This window comes from Magallana gigas, chromosome 6, assembly GCF_963853765.1.
Source record: "Magallana gigas chromosome 6, xbMagGiga1.1, whole genome shotgun sequence".
NCBI lineage: Eukaryota > Metazoa > Mollusca > Bivalvia > Ostreida > Ostreidae > Magallana > Magallana gigas.
Window position 1 is genome coordinate 13,400,335 of NC_088858.1, and position 18,546 is coordinate 13,418,880.

General features: G+C 31.6%; 2 protein-coding genes across 2 annotated transcripts; both read right to left on the reverse strand.

The window, feature by feature from the left end:
* Window positions 1-353: 353 nt before the first annotated feature.
* On the reverse strand, window positions 354-3,730 carry LOC136276134 (neuroglian-like). The gene is made up of 8 exons (XM_066087202.1): window positions 3,386-3,730; window positions 2,805-3,206; window positions 2,500-2,685; window positions 2,169-2,288; window positions 1,566-1,662; window positions 1,245-1,429; window positions 896-1,057; window positions 354-367 (listed from the first exon to the last, which is right to left on the reverse strand). The coding sequence occupies exons 1-8, from the start codon at window positions 3,564-3,566 to the stop codon at window positions 354-356; spliced, it is 1,347 nt and encodes a 448-aa protein (XP_065943274.1). The 5' UTR covers window positions 3,567-3,730.
* A 758-nt stretch (window positions 3,731-4,488) lies between these two features.
* Window positions 4,489-7,714, reverse strand: LOC136276136 (neuroglian-like). The gene is made up of 9 exons (XM_066087209.1): window positions 7,522-7,714; window positions 7,222-7,342; window positions 6,941-7,119; window positions 6,636-6,821; window positions 6,304-6,423; window positions 5,701-5,797; window positions 5,380-5,564; window positions 5,031-5,192; window positions 4,489-4,502 (listed from the first exon to the last, which is right to left on the reverse strand). Exons 1-9 carry the CDS (start codon window positions 7,586-7,588, stop codon window positions 4,489-4,491), a joined length of 1,131 nt encoding a protein of 376 aa, XP_065943281.1. The 5' UTR covers window positions 7,589-7,714.
* Window positions 7,715-18,546: the final 10,832 nt, after the last annotated feature.

Sequence of the window (18,546 nt, forward strand, 5' to 3'; positions counted from 1 at the left end):
TTTGCTTTTTTAAAATTGACTGTTTTACTATCTTTTCAGGATCGAGAGGTCACCAAAACAGTAAAGCAAATCCGTCATGACAAGGCGCCAACCAAGCAAAAAGATGACGTCACAATACAAATGAAACGCTGCGCGAAAGCAAACGTACTCGATCTGTACTCGGCCTCGTTAAACAACCTTTGAGTTTTAGGGCAAATATTGATAGAAACTGGACCTTCTTTATAATTAATATTTTTGAATACACTAGTGCAATTTATACCAAAAAAGTACCTAAAACTCCCTCTACCATTTTAAAAGTAAAGTTTCAAGATAATGACTGACTCATTTTACTTCATTAATAAATTCATAATATTTTATATGTCTTTTCCTAAAGATTCACATTATTGTATACGAAAAATTTTAAACCTGAAATACCTCTGTCTTTTAAAGTTAAGATAAAATTTGCAACTCCAATTCCTTCGCTGTTTTCTATAACACATGTGAAACAGTCTCCATTCTCCGAAATTGGAACATTGGTTCCAATATGTAAATTCTTTTTCTCTTCTGAAAACCTATATAACGGATCTGCAAGTTCAATACAAAAGCTTCAATTTAATTACAAATTCCTCAAAGTTTATTAATAAAAAGGTCAATGAAATTTTAATTAATGATTTAAGTAAAGGTATATAAAAATTATTTAATTTGTTTCGTTACTTTTTATAAAATGACAATATTTTGAAACCAAAAGAATGCAGAAAAAAATATTAACGTTTTAATAACAAACTGACTTACAATATTGTGATAAGTATATTTAAATTTCAATTCAGATAAGTTAATTATGAAATCCTGAAATATAATTATAAATATTTTTTACAACGATAATAAGTATAAACATAAACTAGTATTTTGTGATTGCCTTTGTTTATGTTTCTTCCATTTCTCATCCATAGAATAACGACAGGTTCAATTTCATTTGGCGCCGAAATTGCATTGCATCGAATTTCTGTATCTTTTATGTGTGAGAGCTGTATTAACTTCATCATAAAACGATTACCAACATCAACAAAAATTGGCGGAGCTAAAAATTTCAGTAAGACGAAATTATATGTGGGTGTTGTAGTAGGGACTCCCCAATGGCCCCCATAAAGTTATTAAACGTAAACATAGAACTGGGTCAGATTTTTTTGTTGAAACGTGGGCATGCCATAAAAAAGCCTAAGTTTGTAATTGTTTTCACTGCGAATACGTGTAATCCATTTACTTACTTGTAACATTTAGATATGAATTCATGGTCAAGTTGCTTTTGCCGGCAACACATGTATAGACACCATCATCATCAAATGCTACCTTCCGTATGAATAGATGTCTTCCGTTGCTTTCACTTTGGAATTTTGAATTAGGTTTTACAACAGATCCATTTTTTAGTAACCAGTCTATGTTCGGAACAGGACTATAAATTTTTTTTAAGAATAGAATTGTTACAAGAACAACAAATTTGCAAAAAGTTAAGAATGAAACATTTTTAGTCAAAAGTTGTAAGTGTGATCGTATTGCTTGTCATTTCATTAAAATTGAGCGCTTCTCACCTTCCAGAAAAAATGCATTGCAACGTTGCATTTTCTCCAACTCTAGCCTTAGGATTGTTTTTCCAAATAGCCTTGGAAGTTACTGTATCATTATTCTCTACAAAAAGAAATACGAAAGTAAAAATGCCTTCTTGAGACTATGAACAAAAAAATATTTGAAGTCTGAGTTCAACAGATAATCGAAGTCGTTTTAAAATTTCACGATATCTAAACAGGTAGCAATCGCAATGGTTTTAATTTCACGCTGTACGAAATGTCGCAACGATTTATGTAGAAGCATTGAAACATTTTTGAAATGATGATAGTATTCACGAATGTTTTAACTTCTCAGAAAAAGAAATCATGAACATGGTAAAATTAAAACCATCGTGGTTAATTGCCAATCTACAGTAATTTTATGATGTAAAATGGTCTGTATAAGGCATTCACACTTCAGCTCAAAACGTTATTTCATTTAAATTTGAAGGCATTATTATTCGTTGATTTCTTAAATTATACTGTTTGATACACTTAATCGTTGACAATGGTCCTATTACGTACATCTTATATCGTTTGATTAGGTTCAAGCTCACATATCTATTTCAGCAAAACGTATTTAGTTACCATCTATTTTAACTGTATATGCTGTACCCCTCACAAATCTCTGTACGATTTCATTCCATACGCCACAGCTTAAATTATGGCTGTCGTAGGTTCTGTTAATACTCAGAAAATGTACATCTCCTACAATTTTAAAACGCTTTAAAAGGAATTGTTGAAAATGTACATACTTAATACTTTCTTAATAGAAAAACCCAGCACATTTAAAAGTTTAAAAGAAACTAGAAAAATCAATTGGATATGCAAAATTCAAATTCAAAACAAGTAACTTAAAATTTTAAAAAAAATTGTATCGACAAAATTAAAAAAAAAGAAAAAAAATTGTTATCCTTACCCTTACTATCAATTATTACGTTTTCATTTGTTTTAATGGTATTTCCTGTTCCTTTCCCACTTTTCCATTCAAATTTACACGCATTGATTGGTTGACAATTCGGCTGGTTAGAACAGGGAATCTTGCAGTGATCAAATATCTGACATGTAATATTTCCATGTGCGTTTCCACTAAAGTCATTAAGAGCTTTAAAGAAAATTTGATATATTTAGTAAACAAAACGCATCAAGCGTTAATTGACATGAGGCTAAAACATATTCATTGCTTTGCAAGGAGCTATGATCTATTTTAAAATTAATTTTTACCTGCCTCAAGAATTTTAACAAACGAGGATACTGAAGAACCATGCTTATTTTCGGCTACACAATAATACACTCCAAAATCTTCTTTTGTTAGGTTATGAAAGGTAATATCCCCACTCTGCTCATTGACAACCACTTGATCATTAGTTTGAACTTTGACGTTATTCTTAAACCATTGATAGCTGTAAAGCGTATAATCATACAAAATAACAAATATTAATTTTTTTGGATAATACCAAAAATCATAGTAATATAATGATTGAACAGAGAAATGCGTTCCTCGCCTTATAATCCCATTCTTTGCCTTGCACTGGAGATTTAAAGGGGTCGGATGTTTTGCTGGAACGTAATACTCAGGCTCAAACACTGATGTTATCCATGGAGGCAGATTTACTGATTGTGATCCTTTAAAACCACAAAATGAAAATGCAATAACTGTTTTAGAGAATCGCTATGAAGCAACGAATTATGATACAGCAGTGCTTGAAGATCAAAATAATAATAAAACGTGGCAATTTATGCAATAGTAGTTCAAATTATCGACCTCTACTGCTTAACTTCTGCCTTTTTATCTTACATCTTACCCTCACAAATAATGACAATCAATTCTGTTAAAAACACAACATGCAAATTTGCCTTGCATTTAGACATGTTTTTGGGCGAGAAATTAAAATCCTGTTCACTATTCACTGAAATGTCAAATGAACTATTTTGTGTGCGTTGTGCGTAATGAAAACAGGAAATATTCTTATGAAAACCGGACATGAATAATTTGGATACATTAAAACAACTTTTCCCCCTTTAAACTAGGAAATCATTAACGATTTTTTTTATTATAAACACTTTCGATGATTTTTCATCCCATAGTCAAGAACAAAGACATTTTTTGGTAGTCATTTTTAACAAAGAGATATAATATGAAAGAAAATTACTAGTACTAAAGAAATATATTTTGAAATGCATTTTTCCCATAAACTTCAATGTTAACTTCAACATATGATAAATTTGTCAATTTTTTTTTTAATTTCAAAGGTGAATCCTTATTATTTAATAAACCCCTTAAACTCTCACTAAGATTTTAGTGATCAAACTTAAATTCTATAAGATATGAAATATGAAAGTTATGGATGGACTACCTGAATGTTTTAAAATCAGTTAAATTAAACGTACATACATTTTGGAGTATTTAAGCTCAAATTATGACGTCATGGATTCCCTGCAAATATTCTCAGCTGTCGCCACATGGAATTTGATCCACCAGTCTCCCCTATAACTTAAGGTGGCGTTGTGTAATTTGTTTTCTTTGGCGCAGGTTTTAAGGCGATTCATTATAATTTGCTTTTTTAAAATTGACTGTTTTACTATCTTTTCAGGATCGAGAGGTCACCAAAACAGTAAAGCAAATCCGTCATGACAAGGCGCCAACCAAGCAAAAAGATGACGTCACAATACAAATGAAACGCTGCGCGAAAGCAAACGTACTCGATCTGTACTCGGCCTCGTTAAACAACCTTTGAGTTTTAGGGCAAATATTGATAGAAACTGGACCTTCTTTATAATTAATATTTTTGAATACACTAGTGCAATTTATACCAAAAAAGTACCTAAAACTCCCTCTACCATTTTAAAAGTAAAGTTTCAAGATAATGACTGACTCATTTTACTTCATTAATAAATTCATAATATTTTATATGTCTTTTCCTAAAGATTCACATTATTGTATACGAAAAATTTTAAACCTGAAATACCTCTGTCTTTTAAAGTTAAGATAAAATTTGCAACTCCAATTCCTTCGCTGTTTTCTATAACACATGTGAAACAGTCTCCATTCTCCGAAATTGGAACATTGGTTCCAATATGTAAATTCTTTTTCTCTTCTGAAAACCTATATAACGGATCTGCAAGTTCAATACAAAAGCTTCAATTTAATTACAAATTCCTCAAAGTTTATTAATAAAAAGGTCAATGAAATTTTAATTAATGATTTAAGTAAAGGTATATAAAAATTATTTAATTTGTTTCGTTACTTTTTATAAAATGACAATATTTTGAAACCAAAAGAATGCAGAAAAAAATATTAACGTTTTAATAACAAACTGACTTACAATATTGTGATAAGTATATTTAAATTTCAATTCAGATAAGTTAATTATGAAATCCTGAAATATAATTATAAATATTTTTTACAACGATAATAAGTATAAACATAAACTAGTATTTTGTGATTGCCTTTGTTTATGTTTCTTCCATTTCTCATCCATAGAATAACGACAGGTTCAATTTCATTTGGCGCCGAAATTGCATTGCATCGAATTTCTGTATCTTTTATGTGTGAGAGCTGTATTAACTTCATCATAAAACGATTACCAACATCAACAAAAATTGGCGGAGCTAAAAATTTCAGTAAGACGAAATTATATGTGGGTGTTGTAGTAGGGACTCCCCAATGGCCCCCATAAAGTTATTAAACGTAAACATAGAACTGGGTCAGATTTTTTTGTTGAAACGTGGGCATGCCATAAAAAAGCCTAAGTTTGTAATTGTTTTCACTGCGAATACGTGTAATCCATTTACTTACTTGTAACATTTAGATATGAATTCATGGTCAAGTTGCTTTTGCCGGCAACACATGTATAGACACCATCATCATCAAATGCTACCTTCCGTATGAATAGATGTCTTCCGTTGCTTTCACTTTGGAATTTTGAATTAGGTTTTACAACAGATCCATTTTTTAGTAACCAGTCTATGTTCGGAACAGGACTATAAATTTTTTTTAAGAATAGAATTGTTACAAGAACAACAAATTTGCAAAAAGTTAAGAATGAAACATTTTTAGTCAAAAGTTGTAAGTGTGATCGTATTGCTTGTCATTTCATTAAAATTGAGCGCTTCTCACCTTCCAGAAAAAATGCATTGCAACGTTGCATTTTCTCCAACTCTAGCCTTAGGATTGTTTTTCCAAATAGCCTTGGAAGTTACTGTATCATTATTCTCTACAAAAAGAAATACGAAAGTAAAAATGCCTTCTTGAGACTATGAACAAAAAAATATTTGAAGTCTGAGTTCAACAGATAATCGAAGTCGTTTTAAAATTTCACGATATCTAAACAGGTAGCAATCGCAATGGTTTTAATTTCACGCTGTACGAAATGTCGCAACGATTTATGTAGAAGCATTGAAACATTTTTGAAATGATGATAGTATTCACGAATGTTTTAACTTCTCAGAAAAAGAAATCATGAACATGGTAAAATTAAAACCATCGTGGTTAATTGCCAATCTACAGTAATTTTATGATGTAAAATGGTCTGTATAAGGCATTCACACTTCAGCTCAAAACGTTATTTCATTTAAATTTGAAGGCATTATTATTCGTTGATTTCTTAAATTATACTGTTTGATACACTTAATCGTTGACAATGGTCCTATTACGTACATCTTATATCGTTTGATTAGGTTCAAGCTCACATATCTATTTCAGCAAAACGTATTTAGTTACCATCTATTTTAACTGTATATGCTGTACCCCTCACAAATCTCTGTACGATTTCATTCCATACGCCACAGCTTAAATTATGGCTGTCGTAGGTTCTGTTAATACTCAGAAAATGTACATCTCCTACAATTTTAAAACGCTTTAAAAGGAATTGTTGAAAATGTACATACTTAATACTTTCTTAATAGAAAAACCCAGCACATTTAAAAGTTTAAAAGAAACTAGAAAAATCAATTGGATATGCAAAATTCAAATTCAAAACAAGTAACTTAAAATTTTAAAAAAAATTGTATCGACAAAATTAAAAAAAAAGAAAAAAAAATTGTTATCCTTACCCTTACTATCAATTATTACGTTTTCATTTGTTTTAATGGTATTTCCTGTTCCTTTCCCACTTTTCCATTCAAATTTACACGCATTGATTGGTTGACAATTCGGCTGGTTAGAACAGGGAATCTTGCAGTGATCAAATATCTGACATGTAATATTTCCATGTGCGTTTCCACTAAAGTCATTAAGAGCTTTAAAGAAAATTTGATATATTTAGTAAACAAAACGCATCAAGCGTTAATTGACATGAGGCTAAAACATATTCATTGCTTTGCAAGGAGCTATGATCTATTTTAAAATTAATTTTTACCTGCCTCAAGAATTTTAACAAACGAGGATACTGAAGAACCATGCTTATTTTCGGCTACACAATAATACACTCCAAAATCTTCTTTTGTTAGGTTATGAAAGGTAATATCCCCACTCTGCTCATTGACAACCACTTGATCATTAGTTTGAACTTTGACGTTATTCTTAAACCACTGATAGCTGTAAAGCGTATAATCATACAAAATAACAAATATTAATTTTTTTGGATAATACCAAAAATCATAGTAATATAATGATTGAACAGAGAAATGCGTTCCTCGCCTTATAATCCCATTCTTTGCCTTGCACTGGAGATTTAAAGGGGTCGGATGTTTTGCTGGAACGTAATACTCAGGCTCAAACACTGATGTTATCCATGGAGGCAGATTTACTGATTGTGATCCTTTAAAACCACAAAATGAAAATGCAATAACTGTTTTAGAGAATCGCTATGAAGCAACGAATTATGATACAGCAGTGCTTGAAGATCAAAATAATAATAAAACGTGGCAATTTATGCAATAGTAGTTCAAATTATCGACCTCTACTGCTTAACTTCTGCCTTTTTATCTTACATCTTACCCTCACAAATAATGACAATCAATTCTGTTAAAAACACAACATGCAAATTTGCCTTGCATTTAGACATGTTTTTGGGCGAGAAATTAAAATCCTGGTCACTATTCACTTAAATGTCAAATGAAAACTATTTTATGTGCGTTGTGCGTAATAAAAACAGGAAATATTCTTATGAAAACCGGACATGAATAATTTGGATAAATTAAAACAACTTTTTCCCCTTTAAACTAGGAAATCATTAACGATTTTTTTTATTATAAACACTTTCGATGATTTTCCATCCCATAGTCTAGAACAAAGACATCTTATGGGGGTCATTTTTTACAAAGAGATATGAAAGGAAATTACAAGTACTAAAGAAATATAATTAAAAAAGCATTTTTCCCATAGACTTCAATGTTAACTTCAACATATGATAAATTTGTCAATTTTATTTTTTTTTTGATTTCAAAGGTGAATCCTTGTTATATAATAAACCCCTTAAACTCTCACTAAGATTTTAAAGATCAAACTTAAACTCTATAAGATATGAAATATGAAAGTTATGGATGGACTACCTGAATGTTTTACAATCAGTTGAATTAAACTTACATACATTTTGGAGTATTTAAGCTCAAATTATGACGTCTTGGATTCCCTGTAAACATTCTCAGCTGTCGCCACATGGAATTTGATCCACCAGTCTTCCCTATAACTTAAGGTGGCTTTGTGTAATTTGTTTTCTTTGGCGCAGGTTTTAAGGCGGTTCATTATAATTTGCTTTTTTAAAATTGACTGTTTTTGTGTTTCTGGCTCTGTGATTACTATCTTTTCAGGATCGAGAGGACACCAAAACAGTAAACCATATCCGTCACGACAAGGCGCCAACCAAGCAAAAAGATGACGTCACAATACAAAACGCAAAAGCGTGCGTACTCGATCTGTACTCGGCCTCGTTAAACATTCTTTGAGTTTTAGGGCAAATATTGATAGAAACTGTACCTTCTTTATAATTAATATTCTTGAATATACTAGTGCAATTTATACCAAAAAGTACCTAAAATTCCCTCTACCATTTTAAAAGTAAAGTTTCAAGATAATGACTGACTCATTTTACTTCATTAATTAATTCATAATATTTTATATTTCTTTTCCTAAAGACTCACATTATTGTATACGAAAAATTTTAAACCCGAAATACCTCTGTCTTTAACAGTTAAGATAAAATTTGCAACTCCAATTCCTTTGCTGTTTTCTATAACACATGTGCAACAGTCTCCATTCTCTGAAATTGGAACATTGGTTCCAATATGTAAATTCTTCTTTTCTTCTGAAAACCTATATAACGGATCTGCAAGTTCAATATAAAAGCTTCAATTTAATTACAAATTCCTCAACGTTTATTAATGAAAAGGTCAATGAAAAATTTAAATTGATGATTTAAGTAAAGGTATATTAAAATTATTTAATTTGCTTAATTACTTTTTATAAAATGACAATATTTTGAAATCAATAGGATGCAGAAAAAAATATTATTGTTTTATTTATATCAATAAATATCACTAGAAACTCTTATAACTGAATATATCTTCGATTTCTCTCTATTACGTATAAGTATCATTGAAGACGTCACAAGCATGTTTAATAGAGAAGATCATGTTGGGAGAAAAAAATCATCGGAATGCAGTGTAAACAATGCCGAAATAAGACTTATTCAATACAGATACCTAACATTTAGATGAGTGTCAGTTAGGATATAATCAGGATAATACAGGCATTGATATTTTGTTTAATCAGCGAGTTTTATAAGGTAAGCAGATCGACATTTATATGGCTTGACCAGCCTTTCCTCTGTCAGTGTGTACAAAAAAAGGAAAAAGTGTAACACTACCCCGGATATTATGAAGGATGACTTTGGTATATATTAACGGTATATGACCTAAACTACTTGAAAAGTGCTGCTAGAATCCTGTGCTTTGTTGTTTGAAATGAAAAATACGTAATATTTATAATGAAATTATAGAAGTTGAGAGGGTTTCCGATAAATATTTACAATATTTATTTTATGCGATTAACAATAGGATTCTAGCAGTAATTATATATAATACTTATAAACATGAACTAATTGCCGATCGAATTATTGTAGCAAACATACAAATGAACTTCGGGGTAGTGTAACACTTTAAGGTAAAAAAGAAATCTATTTTTTAACTGTCACGTGATACCATGGTACGGCAGCTTCAAAGATCGAGTCGATTCCGAAGTAGAAAAATAAAATATTGGTGAACACATTCACTTGGTATTCATATTTAGCACTGTTTTCATAAAAATAAACAGTTTTTAAATTGATCATAATGTTGACGGTCATTAAACTCGGAGTTGCCTTAACCTACCCGCGTGTGAGAGCAGTATTAACTTCATCATAAAACGATTACCAACATCAACAAAAATTGGCGGAGCTAAAAATATCAATAAGACGAAATTATATGTTGTTGTTGTAGTAGGGACTCCCCAATGGCCCCCTATAAAGTTATTAAACGTAAAAGTAGAACTGGGTCAGATTTTGTTTTTGTTGAAACGTGGGCATGCCATAAAATAAGCTTAAGTTTGTAATTGTTTTCACTGCGAATACGTGTAATCCATTTACTTACTTGTAACATTTAGATATGAATTCATGGTCAAGTTGCTTTTGTCGGCAACACATGTATAGACACCATCATCATCAAATGTTACATTCCATATAAATATATGTCTTCCGGTTTTTACACTTTGGAATTTTGAATTAGGTTTTACAACAGATTCATTGTTTAGTAACCAGTCTATGTTCGGAACAGGACTATGAGATTTTTTTAAAAATAAAATTGTTACAAGAACAAAAAAATTGCAAAAAGTTAAGAATGAAACATTTTTAGTCAAAAGTTTAAAATGTGATTGAACGCCTCTCACCTTCCATAAAAAACGCATTGCAACATTGCATTTTTTCTAATTCTAGCCTTCGGATTGTTTTTCCATTTTGAGACTATGAAGTATTTTTATACAAGCATGCTTACATAAATTGATGCAGTGGAGATCCCAGCAGTCCTTTTATTACAATATATCGAGTTCCTTTTATTAACCTATGTAATGTGACAAAGTAATCCTACAAGCTGCTATAGAACAAAAAAATTCTTAATATAATTCTATAAGTTTATCTTTCGGTTAATCAAAAAGTTATGTAGCCCTGCTAATGAAAGGAGAAGCTTCACTAGTTAAGGTCTTCCGCTGGGAGCGGAAGACCTTACTATTATTCTGAAAAAATTTCAAATTTCTTCTTATTATTTTTTTCTTCTAGACGCCAACTTTGATCCTTAATATCTCGCTCGTTTGTTCACTGATTGTTTTGAAATTTTCAGGACTGAAAACATGCCGCGAGATGTATGTTGTCGTTGCATATTTTAGTTGAGGAAAATCCCTATCCGGTTTTGAGTTATTCCCCTTTTAGTAAAATTGAACGACTTCTTTTGTTCAGGGGGGTTTAGCTTTAACAATGACTGGCAGTGTCTCAAAGATGGGCTTGTTTGGAAGCTAATACATTGAATTTGTGCGACACATATTTTATTAATTATTTAAATGCAAATAAAAGGGGAGGTATAGATGTTGAAACAAAAGTAAGAAAACAATTCAAAAAAATTCGCCTATTTTCCGTGTTAGTTTTCTATCTGATAAAAATTTGTTATAACATGTATTTAAAAGTTCTTGGTCTTACCAAGACATTTCATTCGGTATACAGAAAAAGGGGCTGGCCCCTATAATTAGGGAGTTAGAGGCGTCAAAAGTTTCTTGTCAATAACTTGTAAAAGAATAAAAATTTCTAATGCATTATTGAGGCAAAGTTGTAAAGAAATTAATTTTGAATCCTTCCATAGTATTCAATTTAATGTTTTCGTAATTTATAGTCAGTATTTGCAGAAACAATTGTTGTCAGTTCGGTCCATTTGTGTGGGGGTGTGCACTTTTAGGAGGTTATGAAAGATCTTCTTGTAATGCACTAACTGATACATGCAGCGCGCAAAAATAATTCCACATAAAATTCCCAAATGTTTTTATTCATATGTACATTTTCATTTCATAAAGATGAACTTCTTTGACCTTATTTTTGTTGTTTGTTTCATTACTGTGCCCCTGTCTATATTTAGATGCATTACGAGACTCAGGTAACCGATTGATAGGAGAGTCGCTAGCTGTATTCAGGCCGTCGCCTAGACGACAGTGCATGTGCTTGTAGAGCTGGACGTACACGTTTAAAGCCCCACAGTGTTACTGTAACAGAGACATTTTGAATAGTTTCAGTACTGGGAGATGTGTTATTAAAATGGTTCTAATGCATGGTAATTAAACTCAACTTTTCTACAATACGTATACACGGCCGTCTTATAAAGCACAATGTGTATTAATGACATGACAAATGTACCCTGGTAATTTAAACGAACGCGGGATTGCTCCCGATAGAACATTACAAAATACTGATTTGCGATGGATATAATATTATTACCATGGAGATGATTTTAAAAAGTGAACTTAATATTCGTATACGATAATATTTGAATCCAAAGCTGCTAGTTTTAAGTTACAGTTATTAGGGATATTAATTATGACTTGCCCCGCGTTTCACGTTTTTTACTTGCAAAACATCTACAAACGAAAATACCAAACAACCTTCAGCAGCAACTTATAAATTATTTATTCCATACACAATTCTAAAGAGGTAATTAAATAAATTTTATAAATGCTTTATATTTGTACTCGCCATCTTCCATGGGAAAAAGTGGCATGGAAAAAAAGTTGTTCAATGTTCATCAAATACGCTGTAGCCTTAGCAATCGAAAAAAATTAACAAACTGTATATTGATAGATTGACATATCAACAAACATTCAGACCCGCAATGTGTTTTTTTTACAAGTTCTATAAAATGTAGACTCAATGACTGAATTCTTTACCGTTTTCCGTCTGGGTTATTTTGAATCACGTGTGTACGATATGTGTACAAATAGATTAGTAGCCATATAGATGAACACTTTGAGTGTTTAATTTTTAAAAGAAATTGTGTACATGCAGAGCAATGCAATGCTAGGGTAATTAAATTCGAACAATGTATATGGTGAGGCCGGTCGGACTGATACTGGTTCTGCTTGTTCTACAAATAGCGAATGTAAGACGAAGTATTGGGGTGTTATATTTTAAACAAATATGAGTATTGCTTTCTTAAAAGCTCGCATTACTCAACAAAGTATTTTATTGGAAGCATTCTTAGTTACCTTAGCTGCATATATGTACTGCTCGGTCTGTATCCCGGAAAAATTGACTACGATCCGAAATTTTTCATACAAGGGCTACAGACTTGCAGCTAACATTACCTTCAAAAATACATTTTAGAATTTGCCGCTGTTTATAAATTCATTAAAAAGACGTGCAGAATCAAGTGGTAATATGTCGTTTGATATGGGATTTATGACGTCTATTTATATTGCTTTCATTAAAATTATTTCAATATTTCAAGTTTGTGGGTGGAATGAAATCAGTTTCACATGTTATATGACATAAAGATCTCCCCTCCCCACTTTTTCTCGCAGCAACTTTTTTTTTTAAATTTACATAAAAAAATTGAATTATCATGGAGTTGCCCCCCCCCCCCCCATTTTGGTAGCGAGTAAAAAAAATGATATGAAAATCATGAAATTAGGAGTGAAATTTTGAAAATTTTGTAAAATTCAAAAGTTTTGCTTGTCAAGATTTGTTGGATGAGTTTGCCCCCCCCCCCCCCCCACTTTCAAAAACGATGCTACGTGCCTGGAAATTACTCATTTCTTTATTCCCCTCTTTAATAAACAAAACAAACCAACAAACAAAACCGATCCAGATAAATATAATTACGTGTATCAAAAAAAAACTTCAAAAACAAATTACACATTCATCCTTCACCCACAATATTGCTTTTTCGATATTTGTCATCGTTGTAGACCCGTGTAACAATCTGTTAAGTAGGTGCTTGAACGACAAAGAACCCCTTGCTGATCTACATTTTCATTCACGCATACAATGAAAAAATATATTTTGATTTATTTTTGAATTTCTTTTGATGTGAAAAAAAGAGAAGAAATTGGTTCTCAGTCTCTCTTTATGCCTGTTTGTTAGCGGTTAGTCCAAGTTCATTTTGAATATCCTTTTGTAATTTAAAAAATGCGATGTAAAGACTTTTTTCATGCAATATTTCGGATAAAGCAATGAAGAGTTGTTTCTTGAAATTTTATTAGACCATAAAATTTTAAAATGCTAACATTGAAAATTGTGCCCGATTTCTTTCTTTTTTTAAGGTGAAACTTTATTGATTTAAAAAATGATTCTTTGAGACAAACAAATTGATATAATCAGTAAGAGTTTGGCAATCTCTAACTGCAGGTCTGTAGCTTTTAGTCTGAAAAAGAATCGGATGGACGACCTATGACCCAGATCGTCCATCCGAATTTCTTGAAAATTGCCATTTCTGTCGTACGCGGACGCAATACTCACTGAGACTAAATAGTTCGTATCTTAAGTTTTAACTGCTTTAAAAGATAATATTGGTTTTCTGATAATTATGAATATGAATAATTAAATAAAAATGTTTAAAATTACAGTAAAATTACCGGCATCGGTCTTCTCCATCCGCGGATGTAGAAGGGGAAGGGTTCCAGACCCCCCCCCCCCCCTCGAAATTTCTTTCAATTACATGTACATTATTAACTTACCAAATATGCCTCGGACATCCCTTGGCAAACTCAAATAACCGTCAAACTTTTCAACCCCCACCCCGAAAAAATTTTCCGATCCGCGCATGTTCCCCCTCCTCGAAATACAAAATTATTCTTCAAAACCCCCTGTAAAATTTCCAGGATCTCCGCATATATACATGTACTAAAAGATTCATTGGCGCTTGCGTTCGGTAAAAATGCGTGTAAAACGTTTGCCAATGGTCGTTTTACCTTCGTACCGGGCATAACCACAGTCCCACTCTGTGAATAAAATGCGGCGAATCAAACTAGAGACAACGTGTTAAGATCTGTATTTGCTTATAAACATGTAGTATCACCGTGCAAAATTCACTGTTTAATTATAATTTTTTTTTTTTACTTTACTTGTAAAATTCAACATCTGTTTCGTAATATTTTCTCACAGTTTATTTCTTACAAAGATACTTTTTTATTAAGTGATTGACACTTTTCAAACTCTATATGTGATTTCAAAGAGACAGAGTGTCATGTCTCAAGGACTGTTAATCTCTTAAAACAACATTGTGGAATTATCAGATTTTCATTTCTTGGACATCAAAGACTCATTGAGTTTATTTAATTATTTTATATCTGTTAACCTTTCACTCAGCTTACTTATATCATTACCTGTCAATTTATACTCATTGTTAAGATTCTTATATATAGTTATGTACAATTGTCAATGCGCAGTCTGGAATACGGCGGCCAGCCCCGGCCACGTCCGACTCATGCACCCAGAGTCTTGCGTCCAGAGGCCACTACTGGCCAAATCCGACTTGTTTGTAACATGTCTGTCTGTTAAATTGTAATAATGTTGCCATTATTGAGTCTCGTCCAATAAATGTGGAATCCTGCATCAATTGCCTGTTTATTTCTCTGGAACTGTATACTGGTGGACCTTCGGGAATACGGCAAACCTAACCTTCGTTTTAGCTTACGGCCCACAGCGCGCCACAACCTTATACCTTATACACTTTACGCCAACATTCCCTCACCCGGTTCGTACTGAACACGACCGATACACATCCAGACGAATTCTCTAGCACCGTAAAATCTACGCGGTCACAGTAGTATTAAATTAATACTTTGTTTTTCAGTGTTTATACATCTAATATTGTACTATGGTCAGCTATCAATTTTTTGTAATACGTCACAAGTATGACGCAGCTACGACGGAAGACCTAATCGTTGCTTGCAACGAACTCGTCTCTAGTTTAATAATATTATTATATAGCAACCAAAATACAATAGTGGAGAGTGAATGTATTTAACTTTATAAGCTAGGATACTTAATCAGATATACAACAAGGGCACCGCAAAGCGGAGCATTCCCTCGGGAAATGAAAATATTTTGTGGAAAATGCATCATTTAGGATTAACATGTAATTGAAGAGACCAAATGTTTAACATCTTAAAAACCACTTTGAACTTTAAAATATTTCGTTTGATCCTATCCCCATGCACGCTATGGGGTGTATTCATTTGGATGGGTGCATTTACGTAGTTGTACAATGCCTCCCATTACTAGCGAAAAACTACCACCTCCTTACGATTCCATTCCAGATGCCACAGGTTAAATTTTAGCTGTCGTAGGATCTGTTGATACTCAGCAAATGTAGATCACCTTCAATGTTAAAACGCTTTAAAAGGAATTGCTGAAAATGTACATACTTAATACTTTCTTAGTGGAAAAACCCAACACATTTGAAAGTTTAAAAGAAAGAAGAAAAATCAATTGGATATACAAATATACAAAATTCAAATATAAAACAAGTAATTTAAAATTTAAAAAAAACTGTATGGACAAAATTAAAAAGAAAAAGAAATGTTATTCATACCCTTACTATCAATTATTACGTTTTCATTTGTTTTAATGGTATTTTCTGTTCCTTCCCCAATTTTCCAGTCAAATATACACTCATTGATTGGTTGACAATTTGGATGGTTGGAACAGGGAATCTTGCAGTGATGAAATATCTTACATGTAATTTTTCCGTGTTTGTTCCCACTAAAGTCATTAAGAGCTTTAAAGAAAATTTGATATATGTAGAAAACAATACACATCAAGCGTTAATTGACGTAAGGCTAAAACATATTCATTGCTTTGCAAGGAGCTATGATCTATTTCAAAATTAATTTTTACCTGCCTCAAGAATTTTAACGAACGAGGATACTGAAGAACGTTATTCTTAAACCAGTGATAGCTGTAAAGCGAATAATCATACAAAGTAACAAATATTAATGATTTTTTTATAATACTACAAATCATTGTAATATAATGACTGAACAGAGAAATGCGTTCCTCGCTTTATAATCCCATTCTTTGCCTTGCACTGGAGATTTAAAGGGGTCATTATACTCATGCTCAAACACTGATGTTATCCATGGAGGCAGATTAACTGATTGTGATCCTTTAAAACCAAAAAATGAAAATGCAATAAGTGATTTAGAGAATCGCTATGAAGCAACGAATTATGATACAGCAGTGTTTAATGATAAAAATAATAATAAAACGTGGCAATTTATGCAAAAGTAGTTCACATTGTCGACCTCTACTGCTTAACTGATGCCATATTTATCCTACATCTTACCCTCAAATATAAAGACATTCAATTCTGTTAAAAACACAACATGCATATTTACCTTGCATTTAGACATGTTTTTGGGTGAGAAATCCTGTTCACTATTCACTTAAATGTCAAATGAAAACTATTTTGTGTGCGTTGTGCGTAATAAAAACAGGAAATATTCTTATGAAAACCGGACTTGAATAATTTGGTTAAATTAAAACAACTTTTTCCCCTTTAAACTAGGAAATCATTAACGATTGTTTTTATTATAAACACTTTCGATGATTTTTCATCCCATAGTCTAGAACAAAGACATTTTATGGTAGTCATTATTTACAAAGAGATATGAAAGGAAATTACTAGTACTAAAGAAATATATTTTAAAATGCATTTTTCCCATAGACTTCAATGTTAACTTCAACATATTATAAATTTGTCAATTTTATTTTTTTTTAAATTTCAAAGGTGAATCCTTATTATTTAATAAACCCCTTAAACTCTCACTAAGATTTTAGTGATCAAACTTAAACTCTATAAGATATGAAATATGAAAGTTATGGATGGACTACCTGAATGTTTTAAGATCAGTTGAATTAAACTTACATACATTTTGGAGTATTTAAGCTCAAATTATGACGTCTTGGATTCCCTGTAAACATTCTCAGCTGTCGCCACATGGAATTTGATCCACCAGTCTTCCCTATAACTTAAGGTGGCTTTGTGTAATTTGTTTTCTTTGGCGCAGGTTTTAAGGCGGTTCACTATAATTTGCTTTTTTAAAATTGACTGTTTTTGTGTTTCTGGCTCTGTGATTACTATCCTTTCAGGATCGACAGGACACCAAAACAGTAAACCATATCCGTCATGACAAGGCGTCAACCAAGCAAAAAGATGACGTCACAATACAAATGAAACGCTGCGCGAAAGCGTGCGTACTTGATCTGTACTCGGCCTCGTTAAACAACATTTGAGTTTTATGGCAAATATTGATAGAAACTGTACCTTCTTCTTTATCATTAATATTCTTGAATATACTAGTGCAATTTATACCAAAAAGTACCTAAAACTCCCTGTACCATTTTAAAAGTAAAGTTTCACGATAATGACTCATTTCACTTCATTAATTAATTCATAATATTTTATATTTCTTTTCCTAAAGACTCACAATATTGTAAACGATAAATATAAACCCGAAATACCTCTGTCTTTAAAAGTTAAGATAAAATTTGCAACTCCAATTCCTTCGCTGTTTTCTGTAACACATGTGAAACAGTCTCCATTCTCTGAAATTGGAACATTGGTTCCTATATGTATATTCTTCTTTTCTTCTGAAAACCTATATAACGGATCTGCAAGTTCAATACAAAAGCTTTAATTTAATTACAAAATCCTCAAAGTTTATTAATAAAAGGTCAATGAAAAATTTTAAATTTATTATTTAAGTAAAAGTATATTAAAATTATTTAATTTGTTAAGTTATTTTTTATAAAATGACAATATTTTGAAACCAATAGGGTGCAGAAAAATATATTAACGTTTTAATAACAAACTGACTTAAAATATTGTGTTTAAGTATATTTAAATTTCAATTCAGATAAGTTAATTATGAAATCCTGAAACATTATAATAAATATTTTTACAACGATAATAAGTATAAACATAAACTAGTATTTTGTGATTGCCTTTGTTTATG